This window comes from Scyliorhinus torazame, chromosome 19 (assembly GCF_047496885.1).
Source record: "Scyliorhinus torazame isolate Kashiwa2021f chromosome 19, sScyTor2.1, whole genome shotgun sequence".
Lineage (NCBI taxonomy): Eukaryota > Metazoa > Chordata > Chondrichthyes > Carcharhiniformes > Scyliorhinidae > Scyliorhinus > Scyliorhinus torazame.
The window spans coordinates 99,088,545-99,111,350 of NC_092725.1; the positions used below are offsets into that span (position 1 = coordinate 99,088,545).

Genomic DNA, 22,806 nt, shown 5'->3' on the forward strand with positions numbered 1-22,806 from the left:
GAGTGTGTGTGTGCGAGGAGGTGTATGTGTTTGAGGGAGGCTGTGCGTGTTTGAGGGAGGGTGTGCGTGTTTGAGGGAGAGTGTGCGTGTTTGAGGGAGGGTGTGTGAGGGAGGGTGTGTGTGGGAGGGAGTGTGTGTGTGGGAGGGAGTGTGTGTGTGCGAGGAAGGGTGTGTGTGCGAGGGAGTGTATGTGTGGGAGGGTGTTCGTGTGGGGGAGTAATAATATGCACCAATGCACATCATGAGGTAAAAACAGGCAGTGACAGACACCCAGGTGAGCCAATCAACATACAGAACAGAACACGACCAATCACCAGACAGAACACCAGAGGGGGGCTTCCAACTATAAAACACACGAGGCATCAGCACTCTGCCTCTTTCCACTGGTGACAACTGCAGTGACAGTCAGGGTGTACTAATCATTCAACACCTTCTACACATGGATCAGAGCTAGCCAGGTCTAGTTAATGTTAGTTTACTTAGATTAGTAGAGAGTCAACCCATAGGCAGCTGTGTGCTTCGTTACTGAAGTTCAATAAATCGTATTGAACCAAAGCTACGTTTGGTGTAAGCTTGATCATGTAACTACATCGTGTTACTCCAGGGTGAATAACACGACATGATACCAGGAGTGGCTACTGCTTCTAAGTAATTTACCTTTGAAAATTCACTGACGAACAGCAACGGCCTTCCAGCGGCATGGAAAAGATCCAGGCACCTCCACAGCTCCGGATCTCCGGGAACCTTGGTGCCAACTGGCGGGTCTTCAAGTAGAAATTCAGTCTATACCTTGAGGCCTCGGACCACGAAAGTGCGTCCGATGCCCGAGAAATCGCACTGCTACTGCGGGGGACCAGGCCACCCAAATCTTCAATTCGCTCACTTTTGCCGACGGTGAGGACAAGACCAAGTTCCAGACCGTCTTAGCCAAATTCGACAGTCACTGTGAGGTCGAGACGAACGAAAGCTTTGAACGTTACATCTTCCAGCAGCGCCTTCAGGATAAGGATGAGCCTTTCCAGTCTTTTCTCACTCATCTGCGCATTCTAGCGCAATCCTGTAACTACGGTGACACCACTGACTCCCTCATCAGGGATCAGATCGTGTTGGGCGTCCACTCCGACGCCCTGCGGGAGCAGCTCCTAAAAATAAAAAATATGACCCTGCCAGTGGCCATCGAGACGTGCAAAGTCCATGAACGGGTGAAAAGTCGCTATTCCCGCCTTAAGTCGACAGAACAGGACCAACTTGCCTCCCACGAGGCAAAGAGTGTACAGGCCATCGCCTGAATGCGGCACCTGAGCATCGATGAAGGCGGCCATTTCACGCGCTTTTCCCGGGGTCCCACGCATGCGTACCACGGTTGCGAGAACGATGCGACCGAAGACTACACTGCGCAGGTGCGAGCGGCGGCTGACCGCACTGCGCATGTCGACGTGATGACGTGCCCCAACTGCGGCACTGCCCATTTAAAGCGGCAATGCCCTACAAGAGGCAGGCGATGTCTCAACTGTAAGAAGCTTGGCCATTATGCGGCTTTGTGCAGGTCCGCACCTCTGATAGGGGGCCAGCGATCCCAGTTCCAACGCAGATGTGTTCGAAGTGTGCAGCATGGGCTGCTGGATTTGGAACCTGATCCCGTCACGGATCCAGAGGGCGACTGCCTGGAGTCCCCATATCGAGTGGGTATCATCACCATGCATGACAAGGCTTCTTCGCATTCAGTAACACACACACCCATCCTCAATGTGGATTATGCGGACGAGTGGCGTGCCACAGTACAAGTCAACGATTGCAGCATCCGGTTCAAGCTGGACATCGGTGCTTCGGCCAATCTAATATCCAAAGCAGATCGTGCTCGTATCCGAAGGCAGCCAACAATTCTTCCGCCGGCCTGCCAGTTGCTCGACTACAATGGAAATGCCATCACTGCGTTAGGGTCCTGTCACCTGCATGTATCCAACAAGGCCATCAAGGCCACTTTGCGGTTTGAGATCGTCAAGCCCGGCAAGTCTTCTCTGCTTGGTGCCCATGCATGCAAGCTACTCCATCTCGTCCAGCGTGTACATGCCATGTCCTCTGCCAACAGCACTCTTCAGGCCGACATTGAGGAGCTACCATTGCAATACCCGGATGTGTTCAGTGGGATGGGTATGCTGCCCGACCGCTATAAAATTCTGCTCAGGCCTGATGCCACGCTGTCATCCATGCACCACGCCGGGTGCCGGCGCCCCTAAAAGACCGTCTAAAGGCGCAGCTGCAGGAGTCCAAGATCAGGGAATAATATCCAAGGTGACGGAACCAACTAACTGGGTCAGCTCGATGGTCTGTGTCAAGAAGCCCTCTGGAAAACTGCGCATTTGTATCAATCCCAAGGATCTGAACCGCAACATTATGAGGGAATACTACCCGATCCCGAAGCAGGAGGAGCTGACCAGTGAGATGGCACATGCCAAATTCTTTACAAAGCTGGATGGATCGCGTGGCTTCTGGCAGATACAACTGGACGAGTCCAGCAGGAAGCTCTGCACTTTTAATACACCCTTCGGAAGATATTGTTACAACCGCATGCCGTTTGGTATTGTTTCGGCTTCTGAAATCTTACATCGAATAATGGAGCAAATGCTAGAGAGCATTGACGGTGTACAGGTTTATGTTGACGACATCATCATATGGTCCACGACCCTGGAGGAACATATTTCTCATCTGAACAAGTCTTCAGGCGCATACATGCCAACGGCCTGAAATTAAATAAAACCAAATGCTCCTTTGGCATGTCGTCCATTAAGTTTCAGGGTGATCAGATCTCCCAGCAGGGCGTGCAACCAGACTCGGACAAAGTCAAGGCCGTCAACACAATGAAGACTCCAGAGGACAAGAAGGCGGTCCTCCGCTTCCTGGGGAAGGTACATTTTTTGGGGAAGTTCATTCCCAACCTCGCGTCACACACCACTGCCCTCAGGCATCTGGTGAAGAAGTCCACCACTTTCCAGTGGCTACCCGCACATCAAGCAGAGTGGCTTGAGTTGAAAGCGAAGCTAACCACCGCTCCTGTTCTAGCTTTTTTGACCCAGCGAGGGAGACTAAAATCTCCACAGACGCCAGCCAGGACGGCATTGGGGCGGAGCTCCTCCAGAAGGGCGACACCTCGTCTTGGGCTCCAGTGGCCTCCGCGTCAAGGGCCATGACCCCCACTGAGCAACGATATGCTCAAATAGAGAAAGAGGGCGAAATTCTCCAGTATCGGCGCGATGTCTGCCGACCGGCGCCAAGAACGGCGCAAATCAGTCCGGCATCGCGCCGCCCCAAAGGTGCGGACTTTGGAATCCTCCGCATCTTGGGGGGCCGAGTCCCAACCTTGAGGGGATAGGCCTGCGCTGGACCTATTTCCGCCCCGCCAGCTGGCGGAAAAGGCCTTTGGTGCCCCGCCAGCTGGCGCGGAAATGACATCTCCGGGCGGCGCATGCGCAGGAGTGTTAGCGGCCATTCACGGCATCCCCGCGTATGCGCAGTGGAGGGGGTCTCTTCCGCCTCCGCCATGGTGGAGACCGTGGCGAAGGCGGAAGGGAAAGAGTGCCCCCACGGCACAGGCCCGCCCGTGGATCGGTGGGCCCCGATCGCGGGCCAGGCCACCGTGGGGGCACCCCCCGGGGCCAGATCGCCCCGCGCTCCCCCCCAGGACCCCGGAGCCCGCCCACGCCGCCTTGTCCCGCCGGTAAGGTAGGTGGTTCAATCCACGCCGGCGGGACAGGCATTCTAGCAGCGGGACTTCGGCCCATCCGGGCCGGAGAAGCGCGCGGGGGGGGGGGGAGGGGGTGCGCCAACCGGCGCGGCGAGATTCACGCCCCTGCCGAATCTCCGGTGCCGGAGAATTCGTCAACCGGCGGGGGCGGGATTCACGCCAGCCCCCGGCGATTCTCCGACCCGGCGGGGGGTCGGAGAATCTCGCCCAGAATGCCTGGCACTTCTCACTAGCATCGTGAAATTCCACGATTATGTCTATGGTCTCCCGACCTTTACAGTAGAGACGGACCACAGACCCCTAGTGCACATTGTACACAAGGACTTAAATGACATGACACCCAGGCTCCAGCGCATTCTCCTTCAACTCCACAGGTATGATTTTGATCTGGTTTACACACCTGGAAAGGAGCTAATCATCGCGGATGCCTTGTCGCGTACCATCACCTCGCCATGTGAGCAGGTAGACTTCATAAACAACATTGAGGCACAGGTGCAACTGTGTGCCAGCACCCTCCTGACATCCACCAAACGACTCGTCATCATTCGAGAAGAGACCACCAAGGACCCTCTTCTGCAGCGGGTCATACATCACCTCACGAATGGGCTGGCAGAAAGGGCAATACCCCCAATACTATAATGTAAAGGATGACCTAACTGTTGTCAAGGGTATCCTCCTGAAATTGGATCGCATCGTCGTTCCACACAGCCTCCAGAGCTTGATGCTCACGCAGATACACAAGGGACACCTCGGTATTGAAAAGTGCAGGCGTAGGGCCCGGCAGGCTGTCTATTGGCCTGGCATCAATGAGGATATATCAGACATGGTCCTTGATTGAGTGACCTGCCAGCGCTTCCAGCCTGCTCAGCCCAAAGAAACGCTCCAGCAGCACGAGATCGTGACCTCTCCGCGTCTAAGGTCGGAGTTGACCTTTTTCACGCCAACGGGCGTGACTACGTCCTGATAATTGATTACTTCTCCAGTTACCCCGAGGTAGTGAAACTGTCTGACCTAACATGTCATAAAGGCCTGCAAGGAGGCATTTGCCAGGCATGGAATCCCGCTCACGGTTATGAAATGAAATGAATGAAAATCGCTTATTGTCACAAGTAGGCTTCAATGAATTTACTGTGAAAATCCCCTAGTTGTCACATTCCAGCGCCTGTTTGGGGAGGCTGGTACGGGAATTCAACCGTGCTGCTGGCCTGCCTTGGTCTGCTTTCAAAGCCAGTGATTTAGCTGTGTGCTAAATCATGAGCGACAATGGTCCCTGTTTCTATAGTCAAGAATGGTCCAACATTCGCAAAGCAATACCATTTCAAGCACATCACCTCGAGCCCGCATTACCCGCAATCTAATGGGAAGGTTGAAAAAGGGTCCATATCGTGAAGCAGGTGCTCTGTAAGGCTGCGGACTCAGCTTCGGACTTTAATCTTGCTCTTCTGGCATACAGGGCAAGCCCTCTGTCCAACGGTATGTCTCCGGCACAGCTCCTTATGAATCGTAACCTGCGGACGACTGTTCCGGCAATTCATGCACCTGACCTGGATCACCTTCCAGTGCTGCAAAAGATGCAGCAGATCTGAACCCGGCAAAAGCTGACATACGATGCTCATGCTACTGATTTGCCTGTGCTCTCTCCGGAAGATGCTGTTCGCATCAAGTTGCCTGGTGGAGGCTGGTCAACTCCCGCTGTTGTTGTTCGACAGGCTGCTCCCAGGTCATTTGTGGTTCGCATGGCTGATGGATCTATTGTCAGGCGCAACAGAAGGGCACTACGCAAACTTGCCTGCCCACCACCGGATCTCACATTCCCAGATGTCGTTCTGCCTTATCCGGACACCTCGCTCCATGGGGCCACCAATCTGGCTGCATGCCAACCTGTCAAGACACCATCACCCCGCATCCACCTCTCAGGCGGTCCACAAGAATCCGATGACAGCCCCAATGACTGGACTTATAAATAGTTCCCTTGTATATATACTGTTATGTTTCTGCACGCTAGACACCTTACATGTACATATCCATTCACTCACCAATTGCTGTATGTAGCTACTTTTGTAAATATGTCGTATATGCTCTAAGCAGCCGCCAATTTTTTTTTTAAAGGGGGGATGTCATAATATGCACACATGCTCACCATTAGGTAAAAGCAGGCAGTGACAGACACCCAGTAATCAACATACAGAACAGAACACGACCAATCACCAGACAGAACACCAGAGGGGGGCTTCCAACTATAAAACACACGAGGCATCAGCACTCTGCCTCTTTCCACTGGTGACAACTGTAGTGACAGTCAGGGTGTACAAATCATTCAACACCTTCTACACATGGATCAGAGCTAGCCAGGTCTAGTTAATGTTAGTTTACTTAGAGTAGTAGAGAGTCAACCCACAGGCAGCTGTGTGCTTCGTTACTGAAGTTCAATAAATCGTATTGAACCAACGCTACGTTTGGTGTAAGCTTGATCATTTAACTGCATCGTGTTACTCCAGGGTGAATAACACGACATGATACCAGGAGTGGCTACTGCTTCTAAGTAATTTACCTTTGAAAATTCGCTGACGACCAGCAACTGCCTTCCAGCGGCATGGAAAAGATCCAGGCACCTCCACAGCTCCGGATCTCCGGGAAACCTGGCGCCAACTGGCGGGTCTTCAAGTAGAAATTCAGTCTATACCTTGAGGCTTCGGACCTCGAAAGTGCGTCCGACGCCCGAAAAATCGCACTGCTACTGCGGGGGACCAGGCCATCCAAATCTTCAATTCGCTCACTTTTGCCGACGGTGAGGACAAGACCAAGTTCCAGACCGTCTTAGCCAAATTCGACAGTCACTGTGAGGTCGAGACGAACGAAAGCTTCGAACGTTACATCTTCCAGCGGCGCCTTCAGGGTAAGGATGAGCCTTTCCAGTCTTTTCTCACTTATCTTCGCATTCTAGCGCAATCCTGCAACTACGGTGACACCGCTGACTCCCTCATCAGGGATCAGATCGTGTTTGGCGTCCACTCCGACGCCCTGCGGGAGCAGCTCCTAAAAATAAAACATATGACCCTGCCAGTGGCCATCGAGACGTGCAAAGTCCATGAACAGGCGAAAAGTCGCTATTCCCGCCTTAAGTCGACAGAACAGGACCAACTTGCCTCCCACGAGGCAGAGAGTGTACAGGCCATCGCCTGAATGTGGCGCCTGAGCATCGATGAAGGCGGCCATTTCACGCGCTTTTCCCGGGGTCCCACGCATGCGCACCACGGTTGCAAAAACGAAGCGACCGAAGACTACACTGCGCAGGTGCGAGCGGCGGCTGACCGCACTGCGTATGTGTGATGACGCACCGAGCGTCGCGACGTCGACGTGCCCCAACTGCGGCACTGCCCATTTAAAGCGGCAATGCCCTACAAGAGGCAGGCGATGTCTCAACTGTAAGAAGCTTGGCCATTATGCGGCTTTGTGCAAGTCCGCACCTCCGATAGGGGGCCAGCGATCCCAGTTCCAACGCAGACGCGTTCGAAGTGTGCAGAATGCACTCTGCCTCTTTCCACTGGTGACAACTGTAGTAACAATCAGGGTGTCCAAATCATTCAACACCTTCTACATGTGGATCAATGCTAGCCTGGTCTAGATAGTTAATGTTAGTTTACTTAGAGTAGGAGAGAGTCAACCCACAGGCAGCTGTGTGCTTCGTTACTGAAGTTCAATAAATCTTATTGAACCAACGCCTACGTTTGGTGTATACTTGATCATTTAACTGCATCGTGTTACAATCCGTATTACCCCAGGGTGAATAACACGACAGGAGAGGGTGTGTGTGTGTGTGTGGGAGGGTGTGTGTGAGGGAGGGTGTGTGTGTGATTGGGAGTTTATAAAGTCACCGTGTCGGGGTTAAAGGAGTGACTACAGAATGGGAATGGTTTGGTTGCTCTGTTATAATGTAAACACCACTTTTTCTTTGATTATATAAAGATCTATTAAATGTGAAATGTAAATATATTTAACATAGATCAGAAACTACACCTTAATGTAAAAATCCAACATTTCTTTGGGGATTATACTTCAGGCCAAGGGCTCAAGGTCAGGCATGGTTAAGGGGATGTGAGCAGTGAGCAGAATAAAGGCATTAGACAGACAGATTTGATGAAACTCTTGCTGCAAAATGGTACTCACTTCAGTCTGAATGATGTTCCATGCATTAGTCAGACCAACATTCCCGTCTGTTCCATAAAATTCCAGCCCGTCCTTTAAATCCTCCCTTGCGTACTTCGCTACCTGTTAGTGAACAAGAGCATTGTCTTTCAGAGAGAGACAGAGAGGAAAACAGGGCAGAATTCAGGTTTGCAGAATCAAGACATTCACCTGCGCACACCGCAGCCTTGCTCATTACCCAGGATATAATTAGCAAGTCAATTTGGAATCACTTCAGTGTACTTCTAGATAAGCACAGAACTTGCAACAAAATCTAAATGAAATCTATGTCCAAAATGTAGATTTGATTGGCCCCATCATCATATTCAGACCCTCTGGGAACGTGCTACAGCTGGGTAGGTAAGTCAGTGTAGATGGGATCTAGAACTCTATCGGGCTCGTTCAGTATCCATACAACTCAGAGTCGAGCCAAGGCTAAATGAATTTGCTCTAGTTTATCAAATCACCATCAACATGAAATCTGGCCATTAGTCCAGTTAAGTTTTGCTTTTGTTGCTAACTGAAATCCCGATGAGACCTCAATAATGTTTTACTCCACAGAGGCTGAATTACACAACAGCTGGAATCAATAGATTTGCAACTGACTGCAACAAATGCGAGGGGGCTGTAACGAGGGGAGAGTGCGGTAACGAGGGGAGAGTACGGTAACGAGGGGAGAGTGCGGTAACGAGGGGAGAGTGAGTACCGATGGGAGGATGTCATGATGAGGGTGGTTACAATGGGAGAGTGCTGTAACATGGGGAGAGTGTGGTTACAAGGGGAGGATGTCATTATGAGGGTAGAGGGTGATAACGAGGAGAGATGTGGGGAGGATGTCACAATGAGTAGGGAATTCTACAACGAGGGAAGGGTGCCATAGCATAAGAGGGGACGCTGTAACGAATGAGGAGTAACGTAATGAGTGACGGGCGTTGTAATGAAGGGTGCTGAGATGATAGGTGAATGCAGTTCGAGAGGAGAATGTCATCACAAAGGACAAGTAAGTAATGAAGGGAGCGTGCTGTAATGACGAAAGGTGTCGTAATGTGTGCAGTCACAGGAGAAGGTTGTAATGAGATGAACTTTTAGAATCATAGAATAGAATCATAAAATACAGTGCAGAAGGAGGTAATTTGGCCCATCGAGTCTGCACCAACCCTCTGAAAGAGCACCCTACCTAGGCCCACTCTTCGCCCTATCCCAATAACCCCTTCACTTAATCTACACCCTAAGCGGCGATTTAGCATGGCCAATCCACATAACCTGCACATCTTTGGACTTTTTACAATGTTTTTTAAAATCCACCACATTTGTGAGGTATTTTACGGTATCAAGTGCAATACATTTTAGGAACTGTTTAAAAATACAGCTATTGGTTCATTGACCTAGTGTCTGAAAAAAACAAGTGTGGGACCAGATCAAATGTTAATTGAATTTTCTTTTTCCCCTATGGCCAGGCTTGCCATCAATTAGATTTGTCCCAAGAGTCTTTAGACAACAATAAGCTTCAGGTTTGGTTTCCTTAACGATCAGTTATTGATCACCAGTGTCAAGGTGTCACCTCTAAATGAGCTTTCCCTCGAATAACCTCTTTAATTTAGCCATGTCTTCGATTATTCAGTTTTAATTCAGGCTAGAAGAATGTGTCCAGTCGTGCCGTGGGAATCTGCCTCAGGTTCATTATCCAACGATGTGTATGAAGCGATTAGGGCAGCACAGGCACAGGGAAGTCAAGCTGGTTGAGTGTGGAACAAAATGTCGCTGGTTAGCACCTTACTGAAACCTGGATCACAAGGCCTCAAAATGGCTGCCATGTCTACCTGGGGACACCCAGCAGGCTGGAAGTTGGCAAATGTAACACCACTTTCCAAAAAAAGGAAGGAGTGATAACAGGGAACTACAGGTCAGTGCATCTGACATCTGGCAGGTGAAAACTGAGATCTATTTTTCTGAAAGTCTTAACAATGCGCTCAGAAAAAAGCGTACGACCAGACAAAGTAAACATGTTTTTACAACAAGAAAATCTACTTATTACCATTTAATGAGGATGTGACAAGTGATGAGAATAAAGGGAAATCAGCAGGTGTGGTGTACTTGGATTTCCAAAAGACTTTCAATAAGATGCCACATAACACAGTTAATACACTGCTGAACGTGGTCATGTCCCCAGCTGGGGCGGAGACACCAGAAGTGATCATCTCCCTGAACACCGAGAAGGCCTTCGACCCGGTGGAGTGGAAGTACCTCATTGAGGTACTGGAACGGTTTGGGTTTGGGTTAGTGTTCATCTCGTAGGTGGAACTGCAGTACAGCGCTCCCATGGTGAGCATATGGGCGAACGCCACCAGCTCAGGCTACTTCCAACTGCACAGAGGTACGAGGTAGGGATGCCCATTGTCTCCACTGCTGTTCGCTCTGGCAATTGAGCCTCTGGCTATCACGTTCAGATCAGTGGAAGGGTGGAGAGGCATTCAGAAAGGTGACAGGGAGCACAGAGTCTCTCTCTGTGTGGAAATCTTGTTGCTTTACGTCTCGAAACCCCTAGCCAGCATGGGAAAGGTAATACAACTCCTGAAGGAGTTCGGAGCCTTCTCAGGATATAAACTAAACCTGAGCAAGAGCAAAATCTTCCTGGTGAACCCCAGGGGGGGAGAAGCAGAGCTGGGAACGCTGCCGTTCAAACTGGCCCAAGCCATATTCAGATACCTGGGGATCCAGATAACCCACAACTGGGACCAGCTCCACAAGTGGAACCTATCCAGCCTGGGGAGGAGGTGAAGGGGGACCTGGTGGAGGTGGGTCTCACACCTGCTCTCCCTGGCGGGGAGAGTGCAGACAATAAAAATGTATGTTCTGCCAAGGTTCCACTTCGCCCGATCTTCATCCCCAAAATCCTTCTTCACTAAGATAGACAAACTAATCTCGGCCTTTGTGTGGGCGGGAAAGAACCCCAGGATCTGTGGAACCGTCCTGCAGAAAGCTGTAAAATAATCAACACTTGCACCCAGCTACTGAAGAGTTCATTATCTCAGGTCAAGGCAGTTAATAAATCATCCAGTGAACAGTTCCTTCATGTGAGGTGCCGAAGGTGCCCTGTAATTTGCTACCTCAGACACTCTGATCAAAGTTTCCAATGTCTTGTGCAATTTCTCTGCGTGAATTCAGCGAATTTGTCAGTAAAATCTTCAACTTTTGCACATGGACTTCAGGCATTTCCAGTTGTTCATTCTGACCGTACGATGAAAACAGGAAATGGAGTAAGTGATTTACTGCTTGACATTGTTATGAGACGAATTGTCCGCACATTCTGATCACAATATGCTGGCTGAGAAACTCAAATAGTTGATTAAAACTATCAACATCATCCCTTTCTTTAAGGGCAGAATATACCTGAGACGGGTTCTGAGGCAGGAGGGGTAAAATTGTATGGAGGGGATTCTCCCGGGATATCGCCCAGCCTCACCAGGGGGGTAGGAGGGTTCGCTTCAATCTGAAGACCCCTTCAGATTTGAGGCACCCTCCCCTCCAGGATCTCGGAGCTCCGGCCTTCACTCGCCTCCGGCCTCCCCCCCGCAACCCCCGAGATCACATCCCTCAATTGAGCGTGAGATGGCAGTGGGCCTGTCCGAGTCGGCAGGTACGGGTTACACCCTGACTCTCAGGGTGGCAAGCATTCTGCCCTAAAGGTCAAAATAGTTTCAAGGAGAGCCTGGTCCTGGTGATAGTCACTTTACAGCCACAGAGGAAGAGGGGACGGGCGCTGCAGGAGTGTGATACCCACAAACCAGTGTCACTGCTGATACCGCTAAGAGTGACAGCATCTCGAGGGAGAATAATCTGGGGCTGCAGGGAGAGCAGAGTGAGGCGGAAAGCAGTGATACATGGCTGAGGCTGGGACGAGAGTGTATGATCGAGAGTTGGGGGATGGGGGATGCACGGCAGAGGTAAATTATGGGAGTGAATGAGGTGAGATTGAGTAATATTAGCATTCAGACATTCAACACTTAAATCACAGTTTGGTAAGTTCACTTGAACTCTGACAGACCTGCGCAGAAATGTCACATTTTATAAACAGAGTCCAGGGGATATGATTTGCGCAGACTGCCTCAGGACAACTGTCCGAATGGTCTTCCTACATGTTTAGCCGCCACGATGTGCTCAGCTGTAGCGGACTATTTTTAATGTACTATTTCAAGAAATGTGGGCCAGCATTTGTTGCCCGTCCCTAATTGCCCTCGAATGGGGTGGCTCGCTCGACCATTTCAGGGAGCAGTTCACAGTCAATCACATTGCTGTGAGTCTCGAGTCACATGTCGGCCAGACCGGGTAAGGACGGAATATTTTCTCCCCTAAAGAACATTAGTGAACCAGATGGGATTTTGACAACAATCGATGATAGTTTCCTGCTCACTATCACTGAGACTGGATTCCAATTCCAGATTTTATTCATTGAATTTAAATTCCGCCAGCTGCCTTGGTGGGATTTCAACCCATGTTCCCCAGAAGTGTTAACTTGGGCCTCTGAATTACTGGTCCACCATTTCCTCACATTTGCTCAAAGTTGCCTTCCGTTTTCAAACATCTTTGGGAATTAGACGCGCCGTTATTTCTAACAGTCAGGGGCGATCCCAGTGAAATCCTTGAATTAACGCTCAGGCCAAATTTGTGTTTTGAAAGTCGCTGCGGGAAAGTAGCCTCCTCATCAGTTAAACAGTTTGTCAGCTTGCTCCAGCTGGTTTGTGTGATTAGTAATGGCAGTGAGGAGAAGGTCAGGCGCTTCGAACAGGAGCGAGTGATCCTTCTTTAGAACCCGATTAGGCTCCACCATCTGCTGAATCAGATGGAGTCAGTCTGTGCAACCCAGATTACGAGGACAGATTGAAATAGCTTCAGTACAAACTGAACGACTGGTTCTCACACAAACACATACTTTAAGGAACTTAATTTTAGTTGGGAGTTATTTAAATTTTGACAGGAATTTAAGTCGATGTGCTTTCCCACTGGTTTTGACTGATGTGTTACACTCCAAAGCTCACAAATTATGTTCCAAAGAAGAGTAATTTCGGATTCTAAACGTTAACTCTCCACAGATGCTGCCAGACCTGCTGATTTTAACCAGCACTTTCTGTTTCTATCGCAAATTATGTGAATGCTTTCAAATTTTGTCCCACCCAAAATAAGAGGCTTGTACACTAATTCTACTGAGCCCACTACTCAATAGTGTATGCGGCTTGTAAATACAATGGGGTTCATGCATAAACGATAACACCAGGCCCAAAACACTCATTCCAGGTTAAGCACCATTTCACTTGCACCTCTTTCAATTTGGTCTTTGCATTCGCTGCTCCCAATGTGTTCTCCACTATACCGGAGAGACCAAACGTAGACTGGGTGATCGCTTTGCTGAGCACCTTCGGTCTGTGCGCATACAGGACCCTGATCTTCCCGCTGCTTGCCATTTTAACACAAGACCTGCTCCCATGCCCACATGTCTGTCCTTGGCCTGCTGCAATGTTCCAGTGAAGCTCAACGCAAACTGGAGGAACACAATCTCATCTTCCGGTTAGGCTTGCTACAGCCTTCCGGTCTCAACATCGAATTCAACAACTTCAGATGATTAGCTCTACCCCACCTCGACCCCTTTGTTTTAATTTTAACTGCCATTTCTTTCTTGCCTTCCTTTATATATATATATATTTCCCACCCTCATCCTCTCCCCCCTCTCCTTACCTTTTCTCCCCTTTGCTTCCTCCTGGTTCTATGGTTCTATGGTTCCCCCCTATATTTGTCAAGCTTACCCTCTGATTTTAGTTTCTCTGCCGTTTGGCCTTTCACACCTTTATTCTCTCTGGGGACTGCCGTTAGCACTCTCTTCCCTTGGTTTCTGTTGCTATGACGCATCTTTCATTCCCTCACCCTACAGTATAAATATCTCTCACTTTCTATGCCTTTTAGCTTTGACAAAGAGTCCTCTGACTCAAAACGTCAGCTCTTTTCTCTCCCTACCGATGCTGCCAGACCTGCTGAGATTTTCCAGCATTGTTTCTTTGGTTTCAGATTCCAGCATCCGCATGAATTTGCTTTTATCCAGACGATAACACCATAGACACAAATACCTATCTGACTGGATCACGGATAGTTCTGCAACGTTTTCGGACAAAACATTAGCCATTGGTAAGATACCTAAAGGTGGAAGCACATCAAACCAACAGAGTTCAAGGGGATCACCACAGAAATATGTACATTGTTAAGTATTGCCTGTACTCAAAGGGAGAAAAACACTGGGCTGGAAGTGTCTGCTATTGGCATTGACTCTGAGAATTTGGTGAGAGCAGGAATTTAAGTGCAAGGACGGAAGGTGGTGCCAGCCACATTGAAGCAGGAGGGAAACAGTAAATATGTAAATAACCGGAGTAATTAATTGGATATCTCCACAACCTTCTGACTCAGAGACGGAATTTCCAACCCCCTGAGACCTGGCTGGCATTTAACCCAAGGTGATAATGAAGTGCTGGAGGACACCTGAAGCGAGAGACTGATTAATGTCTCCAGTGTTCACCAACACCAGGAAGTCGAAGGCACGCAGCTGCCTAAATGTGGCAGGACACTTAGAAAAGTGATGGGCAGGGGAAGAACAGGCGGGCGCAGTAATCCCTCGTTACCTCATTGACTAGTGCCTCAAACTGTAGATTTCACTCTGCAGTCAATGTAACTAATACAAGAAATGAGAAGTGGGTTTACCCAAAGGCCTCAGTTAATATCTCCCAATCTTGCAGTCTTTTTAAAACTGAAACGAGTTTTATTTACACAACATTTCCATTGTAAACTCTTTACTTCAGAGAGACGAGGGGTGAATGGCACTGGTGACAGGTTTGCCATGCCCAGCAAGCTTCTCCCCATACTCGTACACTGCTCCCTGTACCTTCCTCAACTGAGCCTCAGCCCTCCCCGTGGTCAGCAAGTCAAACTCCGCCCGCAGGCTCCAGCGCTCCTTCAACAACCCCTCCTCGGGGGATTCCGCATACCTTCTGTCCACCCGAAGTATCTCCCCCACCAATCTCTCCCACTCCATCCTATCCCTCTTCTCTCTGTGGGCCCCAACTGAAATTAGCTCCCCTCTGACAACTGCCTTCAGCGCCTCCCAGACCACACTCACCGAAACCTTCCCATTATCATTGGTCTCCACATAGCTTTGGATATACCTCCGAACCCGCCCACAGGCCTCCTCGTCCGCCAGTAGTCCCACGTCCATTCTCCACAGAGGCCGTTGGCCTCTCTCCTCCCCCTGCCCCAACTCCACCCAGTGCGGGGCATGGTCCGAGATCGCAATGGCCGAATACTACACCCCCTCCACTCTCGGGATTAACGCCCTACTTGCCACGAAAAAATCAATCCGCGAGTACGCCTTGTACACATGGGAGAAGAAGGAAAACTCCTTCGCCCTTGGCCTGGCAAATTTCCACGGATCCACTCCCCCCATCTGGTCCATGAACCCCCTCAGGACCTTGGCCGCTGCCGGCCTCTTACCTGATCTCGACCTAGACCGATCCAGTGCCGGGTCCAGGACCGTGTTAAAGTCCCCCCCCCATTACCAAACTGCATGACTCCCGATCCGGAATCCTACTCAACATCTGCTTCATGAACCCTGAATCGTCCCAGTTCGGAGCATACACATTCACTAGCACCACCCGGGCCCCCTGCAACCCGCCACTCACCATAACATATCGACCCCCTTTATCCGCCACAATACCCACCGCCTCAAATGCTACCCGCTCACTCACCAAAATTGCGACCCCCCTGTTCTTCGCATCCAACACTGAATGGAAAACCTGCCCCACCCATCCCTTCCTCAGCCTGGTTTGATTCTTCAGGTGCGTTTCTTGTAGCATGGCTACGTCTGCCTTTAGCCCCTTTTAGTGCGAAAACACACAGGCCCCCTTGACCGGCCCATTCAGGCCTCTCCCATTCCATGTGATCAGCCTGGCTGGGGGGCTTCCCCCCCACCCCACCCCCCCTCCCCATCCCAGTCGACTAGCCATCTCCTTTTTTAGGCCAGCCACGTGCCCGCGCCTCCCGCAACCTCCAGCTTCCCAGGCAGAGGCTCCCCGTCCCGGCTCTCCCCTTCAAAATCGATTCCCCTCAGTCAGCACAGTCGCATCCCAGCCCCCCCCCTAACCCCCCCAGCCCCCAGTCAAGCATCCGCTTAACCCCCCTACCCCCGCCATTGCACTCCTGTAAGTCAGCTGACTCATGCTGACCCCGGCCGCTCCCGCCTCCACCTCCAATCCCCCTGTGGGTTCCCCTTACAAATCTCCAACCCCCCCCACCTAAGTGGGGTAGAGAGAGTTTCCCCCCCCCCTACACCCCATGTGAAGAGAGAAAGAAAAACAAAACAAAGTACCGTACACTCAAACCACCAGCTTCAGGTGCCACCCCCACCATTTTGTGGGTAAACCGCGCTCCCCGTCTGGGCTGACCCCACCTCCTGTGACGCAGCTCTTCCCAACTGCGACCTCGCTCAAAGCCTCGAGGGCCCAGGAAAAAGGGCCACAAAGACACAAAAAAACACAGGGGGGAACCCCAACATAACACCGCCCACTCCCCCCCCACCAACCACTCCCACAACATACTGCAGTCCATTAACTCGAGTCCAGCTTCACATTCTTGATGAAAATCCACGCCTCGTCCGGCGTGTCGAAATAGTGGTGCTGGTCCTGATATGTAACCCACAGCCTCGCCGGTTGCAACAGCCCGAACTTCACCCCCTTTCCGTGGAGGACCGCCTTGGCCCGGTTGAATCCCGCACGCTTCTTGGCCAGCTCTGCACTCCAGTCCTAATGAATACGGATCTCGGTGTTCTCCCAGCTGCTGCTCCGCCCCTTCTTCGCCCATCGCAGGACACACTCCTTGTCGGTGAAGCGGTGGAACCTTACCACCATAGCTCACGGCGGCTCGTTCACCCTCGGCCTCCTTGCCAGGACTCTGTACGCCCCATCCAGCTCCAGGGGCCGTGGGAAAGCCCCGCGCCCATCAGCGTACCCAGCATCGTGGTCACATACGCCCCAGCATCCGACCCCTCCGCGCCTTCAGGGAGACCCAGAATCCACAGGTTCTGCTTCCTCGACCTATTCTCCAGGTCCTCCAGCTTCTCCTGCCATTTTTTGTGCAGCGCCTTGTACGCCTCCACTCTAACCGCCAGGCCTAGAATCTCGTCCTCATTATCAGGGGCCTTCTGCTGCACCTTGATCGCCGTCCCCTACATCTTCTGGGTCTCCACCAACCGTTCAATTGACGCCTTCATTTCCGCTTTTAAATCCGCAAAGCAGCTTCGCAAAAACTCCTGCTGCTCCCGTGACCACTGGGCCCACGCTGCCTGATCCCCGCCAGCCGCCATCTTGCTTTTTCGCGCCCGTTCTCCTCTCTTCTCCAAAGCCACTTTTTTAACCGCCCCACTCCTGGTCCACTCCATACAGCGCTGGGGGACCCTCACTGTTTCCTTCCCACACCGGGAATCACCGTCAAAGTGCCGCTGGAGCGCCTTAAAAGGACCCAAAAGTCTGTTATCGGCGGGAGCTGCCGACCGTGCGACTTACCTAGGCAGAATCGCAACCGGAAGTCTCCTCATATACCTTTTTTACCACCTTATCTACCTGTTCTGTTGCCTTCAGGGATTTTTAGACCTACATATACTTGGTGTTAGAGTTAGTATACACAACGTTTGATTTTCACTTGTGGGGCGAAATTCTCCCCCAACGGCGCGATGTCCGCCGACTGGCGCCAAAAACGGCGCCAATCAGACGGGCATCGCGCCGGCCCAAAGGTGCGGAATGCTCAGCATCTTTGGGGGCCGAGCCCCAACATTGAGGGGCTAGGCCGGCGCCGGAGGGATTTCCGCCCCGCCAGCTGGCGGAAATGGCGTTTGTTGCCCCACCAGCTGGCGGAAATGGCGTTTGGTGCCCCGCCAGCTGGCGCGGAAATGCGGCGCATGCGCGGGAGCGTCAGCGGCCGCCGACAGTTTCCCGCGCATGCGCAGTGGGGAGAGTCTCTTCCGCCTCCGCCATAGTGGAGGCGGAAGGGAAAGAGTGCCCCCACGGCACAGGCCCGCCCGCGGATCGGTGGGCCCCGATCGCGGGCCAGGCCACCGTGGGGGCACCCCCCGAGGTCAGATCGCCCCACGCCCCCCCCAGGACCCCGGAGCCCGCCCACGCCACCTGGTCCCGCCGGTAAATACCAGCTTTGATTTACGCCGGCGGGACAGGCAATTTCTGGGCGGGACTTCGGCCCACCTGGGCCGGAGAATTGAGCGGGGGGTTCGCCAACCGGCGTGGCCCGATTCCCGCCCCCCGGTACCGGAGGCTTCGGCGGGGACGGGATTCACGGCGGCCAACGGCCATTCTCCGACCCGGCGGGGGGTCGGAGAATGACGCCCCTTGTATCCAAGCTCCGATTTCTAATGAAGAGTCCACCCACAGAGTTAAGCTGTCTGTTCCTGTTAAAACTGGGGTGTATTTCCGGTTTTGTGAACAGGATTAAGATTACTCCATAAATAAAAGGTGACAGAGTCACAAGGCCAAACACTTACCTCTGTCTTGTACACAAAGAATAGGATGATGAGTATCAGCTCCATGAAGAAAATGATCAGCAGGACAATGAAAAACTGGAACAGAAAGGAGAGGGCCCATTAATCAACCAACCGAGAATTGAGAATTTCATAAATCAAACACCTCAGGAAATCCAAATCATCTTGCTGATATTCAGGTTAAGAACAAACAGAATCCGCATTGATATAGCGTTCCATGGGCCATTTCACAGCACCTCACGTCAATGGTACATTCATGTTATGCAATCTCAGTATTTTCATGGGCAACCTTTGTGAACAGCAAGATCCTACAAACAGCAATGAGATGACTGACTAGTTATTTTACTTTTGGTGGTACTGGAACAGGATTAACAAGAGAAATTTACACTAGCGCCTCTCACTGGCGCCTCCCAGGGGGTGCAAAAAAAATCTCCAGGTTTCCCTCCACTCACCATCCTCACTTGGAAATATATCACCGTTCCTTCCCTGTCACTGGGTTAAAAATCCTGGAACTCCCTCCCCAACAGCATTGTGGGTATCTACATCACAGGGGCTGCAGCGGTTCAAAATGGCGGCTGACCACCATCTTCTCAAGGGCAATTAGGGATGGGCAATACATGCCTACCTTGCTGGGGCATGCCCACACCCCAAGAAGAAGGTTGTAGGAAGAGAGAAGGGCATTGTCCACCCTCCTCAGACAGAGGTTGTTTTACTGTGCGCAGGGCTTCTGGCTCTGGGAAGAGTCAGAAATAGAAGAAGGGATGCGTTACCATTTTGGGGTCATGTTACAGATCAGTGAGTCATGGGGAAGAAACTGAGCAGATTTAAAGGCAATGTAAGGGTTTCTAGCGGAGAAAAAATAGCAAACGGGCAGTAGGTTTTATAAATAGGGACAGAGAGTACACAAGCAGAGAGGCAATGCTGAACATTAGTTAGGACACGCTTAGATTACTGCATCACGTTTTGGGGTTCTCGATACAGGTTGTCAAGGCCTTAGAGAACATTGAGATAATCCTGTTGTCCTGCAGTTATGAGAACAGGCTAGTGGAACTGGGATTCTTTCCAATATAACAGAGAAGGTTAAATGCCATGGAAGTCTTCACTAACATTGGTTAAAAATCTGTTTAAAAATTGGCACAGAATGATAAGGAAAATTGCATGCTGTACAAAATTGGAGGTAACACTGTAGAACAAGCAAAGTACATTCCAGGAATAGAGGGTATACGATCTGTCAATAAGCATGAGGAACTTAAGGTCATTGATATCAGCAGAGAAAAGGTATTGGTAGAAATGTAAGGGACTCATGAAAGGATCGGGAACGAGAGGACACAGATTTAAAGTAATTGGCAAAAGACGTAAAAGGGATATTTCACACAGCAAGTGGTTAGGCTCGGGAATGCACTGCCTGAGAATATGGCTGGGACAAGTTCAATCAAAGCAGTAAAACAGGAATTAGACTGCTATCTGCAAAGGAAGAACTTGCAGGGTTTTAGGGAAAAAGTGGGAGAATGGCACTAAGGGAATTACTCATTCAGTGCAGACATGATAGGCCGAATGGCCTGCTTTTGAATTATAACAATTCTGTTACTGAAAGCTGACAAATCCCCAGAACCAGATGGCCAGTTTTAAAGGAGATAGCCACAGAGATAGTAGATGTGCAAACTATGCTTTTCCAAGGTTCCCTAGCTTCGGGAACCATACCATTAGATTGGAAGTTGGTCCAATGCAACACTGCTATTCAAGAAAAGAGGGAAAATGGAAATACAGGCCAGTGAACCTGACACCGGGAAAATGCTGGAATCTATTAATAAGGACGTCTTAAAATAATGAACTTAGAAAATCATAGCACGATCAGACAAAGTCAACATACTTTTACAAATTGGAACCTGTGATTGACAAATTTATTAGAGATTTTGAGGATATAACTAGTAGGGCAGATAAAGGGGAAGATGTGGTATACTTATATTTCCAAAAGGCTTTTGATAAGGTGCCACACAAAAGGTTAATAGACAAGATAAGGGCTCATGGAGCTGGGGATAATATACCAGCATGGATAGAGCATTGGTTAAGGCATTGGAAGCCAAGAGTAGAGATAAATGGAGCATTTTCAAATTGGCAGGCTGTAACTGGTGGAGTGTCACAGGGATTCGTGCTTGGGCCTCAGCTATTTACAATCCATATCAATAACTTAAATGAAGAGACAGAAAGTAATGTATCTAAGTTTGCTGATGATACAAGGTGGGTGAGAATGCAAGCCATGAGGAGAGCACAAGAGAGGCTGCAAAGAGACAGGCCAGTTACATGAATGGCCCAACATGACGGCAGATGGAGTATGATTTAGAGCAGTGTGAAGTTATTCACTTTGGTCGTAAAAACAGAAAAGCAGCATTTATTTTTAATAAGTGAGAAACATGTTAATGTTGATGTTCAGAGAGACTTGCGTGTGCTTGTACAAGGAACACAAAGTTAGCATGCAGGTACAACAAACAATTCAGAAGTCAAATGGAGCATTGTCCTTCATTTTAAAGGGATCAGAGTATGAGAATCAGAAAGTCTTGCTGCAATTATATAGGATTTTGGGGAGACCACATCTGGAATATCATGCACAGTTTTGGTGTCCATGCTTAACGAAGGAAGGATATACTTGTATCTGAGGTGGTACAGCGAAGATTCACTAGATTGACCCCTGGGATAAGGATGTCATCCTATGCTGAGAGGCTGAGTAAATTGAGTTTATATTCACGAATTGAGAACAATGAGAGCTGATCTCACTGGAACATTCGTGTTGAATGCCAGAGCAGGCTCGATGGGCCGAATGGTCTATTCCTATAGAAACGACTTGTAACCAATTTCATAGAATTTACAGTGCTGAAGGAGGACATTCGGCTAACTGTGCTAACCACTATGCTACCGTGCTGCCCCGTTTCCCTGCTCCTATTTCTTTGGACAGAATTTTCCGGCACCACCCATCGGTGGGATTTTCCAGTCCTGCTAAAGCCAGTGGGCTTTTGAACGGTTTGTCACGTTTTCCGGCCCCGCCCTCACCGTAATGGGACCAGAAAATTCCACCCTCTATGTTTTTACAGTGAGATGACAGTTTTCTTCTGACCAACACAAGCTGCTTGTTTCAGGTGTACTGATGGCAATTCTGACCACAGGTTTTCGCTGATAAGCGTAATTCACAAAAACTTTGCTTCACTTATCGAGGAGGCATTGCCGCTGTGAAACGCCTGGCCACTGGTCTGTGCGCAGGAGTGTGATGTCGAACAGCACGACTGAAGAATGCTGTGCACAATCCTACACTTGTATTTGCAACAGAAGCCAGCCACAATTCTATATATAATAGACATTGGCAGCGGGTATGAAATATTGTTTCAGTCGCATACACTGGATATTAATAGTCACTCACACTTAAAAGGAGGCACTTGCTTTCCTTGATGGCACCGAGGCATCCCAGAAATCCAACCACCATCACAATGGCCCCAATGGCAATGAGCAGGTTGGCAGCTGAGAGCGAAGGCAGGCTTGGCGCTAAGGTGGCAAAGCTGCCCTGTGTTGCTGACAGCCATATTCCCACTCCCAGGAGTCCACATCCACAGAGCTAGAAGAGAGAAGTCAATGTAAATCAGATGCAGACGAATAAATGCGAATTGTTCAGTAAGCACAACAAATATATGTATATCTGGATTGGATCGACTGGGGGAGTTTTCCTTGAAGCAGAGGAGTCTGAGGGAGGACATGATTGAGGTGTATAAAATTATGAGGGGCTCAGATAGAGTAGAAAGGGATAAAAATGTCCCCTTGGTGGAGGGAGCATGGATTTAAGGCAAGAAGCAGGAGGTTTAGAGGGGACGTGAGGAAAACCCTTTTCACCCAGAGGGTGGTGGGAGTCTGGAACCCGCTGCTGAAAGGCTGGTGGAGGTAGAGAACCTCGTAACATTTAAGAAGTATTTAAATGTGCACTTGCCATGTCAAGATTATGGGCCAATGCTGGAAAATGGGATTAGAATAGTTAGGTGGTTGTTTCTGACTGGCGCCGATGGGCTGAAGGGTTTTCTCTGTGCTGTTGACCTCTATGACTCAATGACTCTATTTAGCTTTTCATGGCCACCAGCTCAAGGAAAGCACGATCCAGTCACTGTTATGATATAGAAAACACGGCAGCCAATTGTACACAGCACTTTCCCACAGCAGCAATGTGATCATGACCAGAGAATCTGTTTTGTGAGTCTATTTAAGGAGAAGTATTGGCATTGCCAGCAGGGTGAAAACTCTGACTCAGTGGCAGAATACAGTTCGG

At 50.1% G+C, this 22,806-nt stretch overlaps 1 protein-coding gene across 5 annotated transcripts in view; it reads right to left on the reverse strand.

The window, feature by feature from the left end:
• Positions 1 to 22,806, reverse strand: part of tspan9a (tetraspanin 9a) — a 286,143-nt gene that overhangs the window by 12,746 nt on the left and 250,591 nt on the right. For 3 of the 5 annotated variants that reach the window (XM_072484908.1, XM_072484907.1, XM_072484905.1), the window contains 3 exons: positions 21,916 to 22,107; positions 18,510 to 18,584; positions 7,910 to 8,011 (listed from right to left, as the gene is read on the reverse strand). In XM_072484908.1, coding sequence (XP_072341009.1) covers positions 7,910 to 8,011; positions 18,510 to 18,584; positions 21,916 to 22,107 — 369 coding nt within the window. The remainder of the gene's footprint in view (positions 1 to 7,909; positions 8,012 to 18,509; positions 18,585 to 21,915; positions 22,108 to 22,806) is intronic. The other 2 variants (XM_072484909.1, XM_072484906.1) reach the window with 1 other exon arrangement.